This window comes from Crocuta crocuta, unplaced genomic scaffold, assembly GCF_008692635.1.
Source record: "Crocuta crocuta isolate KB4526 unplaced genomic scaffold, BGI_CrCroc_1.0 C27881280, whole genome shotgun sequence".
NCBI classification, from domain to species: Eukaryota; Metazoa; Chordata; class Mammalia; order Carnivora; family Hyaenidae; genus Crocuta; species Crocuta crocuta.
In genome coordinates this window covers 1-688 of record NW_027547262.1, presented here as the reverse complement: position 1 = coordinate 688, position 688 = coordinate 1, and the positions used below count along the sequence as shown (strand labels likewise).

Here is a 688-nt window from a genome sequence, read left to right as displayed (position 1 = left end):
AAAAGCTGTCCACTTTATTAGGACCACAAAAGGGCAAGTTTATAACAAATAAAAACTGAGACATAGCATGGATCACCCCAGTTACCCATCCAGTGATTACAAATGAAATGCATATTTTAGGGTTCATGATGTTCAGGTAGTGAAGAGGCTTATAGATTGCCGTGCACCTGTCAAATGCCATGGCAACAAGTAACACCATCTCTACTCCTCCTATGATGTGAATGAAACATATCTGTGTCATACAAGCTTGAAAAGAAATTACTTTGTATTCATTTAAGAGGTCTGTGATTATCTTGGGAACTGTGGTAGAGGAAAGCCCCACATCAATGAGGGACAAGTTGGCCAGCAGGAAGTACATGGGAGAATGTAGGTGAGAATCAAAAATTACCAAAAACAAAACAAAAAGGTTTCCCAAGATGACCCCTAAATACAGCAAAGAACATATCAAAATGAGAAAAAGTTTTTTCTCCCAAGAACAAGAAAGGGCCAGTAACACAATCTCAGTGACCACAGAGTCATTTAGTCCACCCATTGATAGGGACAGGAGAGCTGATTTTCAAGTGACCTGAGGATAAAAATTAGAAACAGTAAGTATCACGGGCAGAAACAAAGATTCCCTATTTGCCTTGCTAATTATTTAGATATAATTGACTGAGAGGAGAAAAATGAAGAATTTGGAAGAAATAAG

At 38.1% G+C, this 688-nt stretch overlaps 1 protein-coding gene across 1 annotated transcript; it reads right to left on the bottom strand.

The window, feature by feature from the left end:
- Nucleotides 1-6: 6 nt before the first annotated feature.
- LOC144219008 (olfactory receptor 4F21-like) lies at nucleotides 7-532 on the bottom strand (the record flags this gene model as incomplete). Its single annotated transcript, XM_077749002.1, has 1 exon — nucleotides 7-532. A coding segment is annotated over exon 1 (526 nt), but the record flags the coding sequence as incomplete, so codon positions are not given.
- Between the last annotated feature and the right edge of the window lie 156 nt (nucleotides 533-688).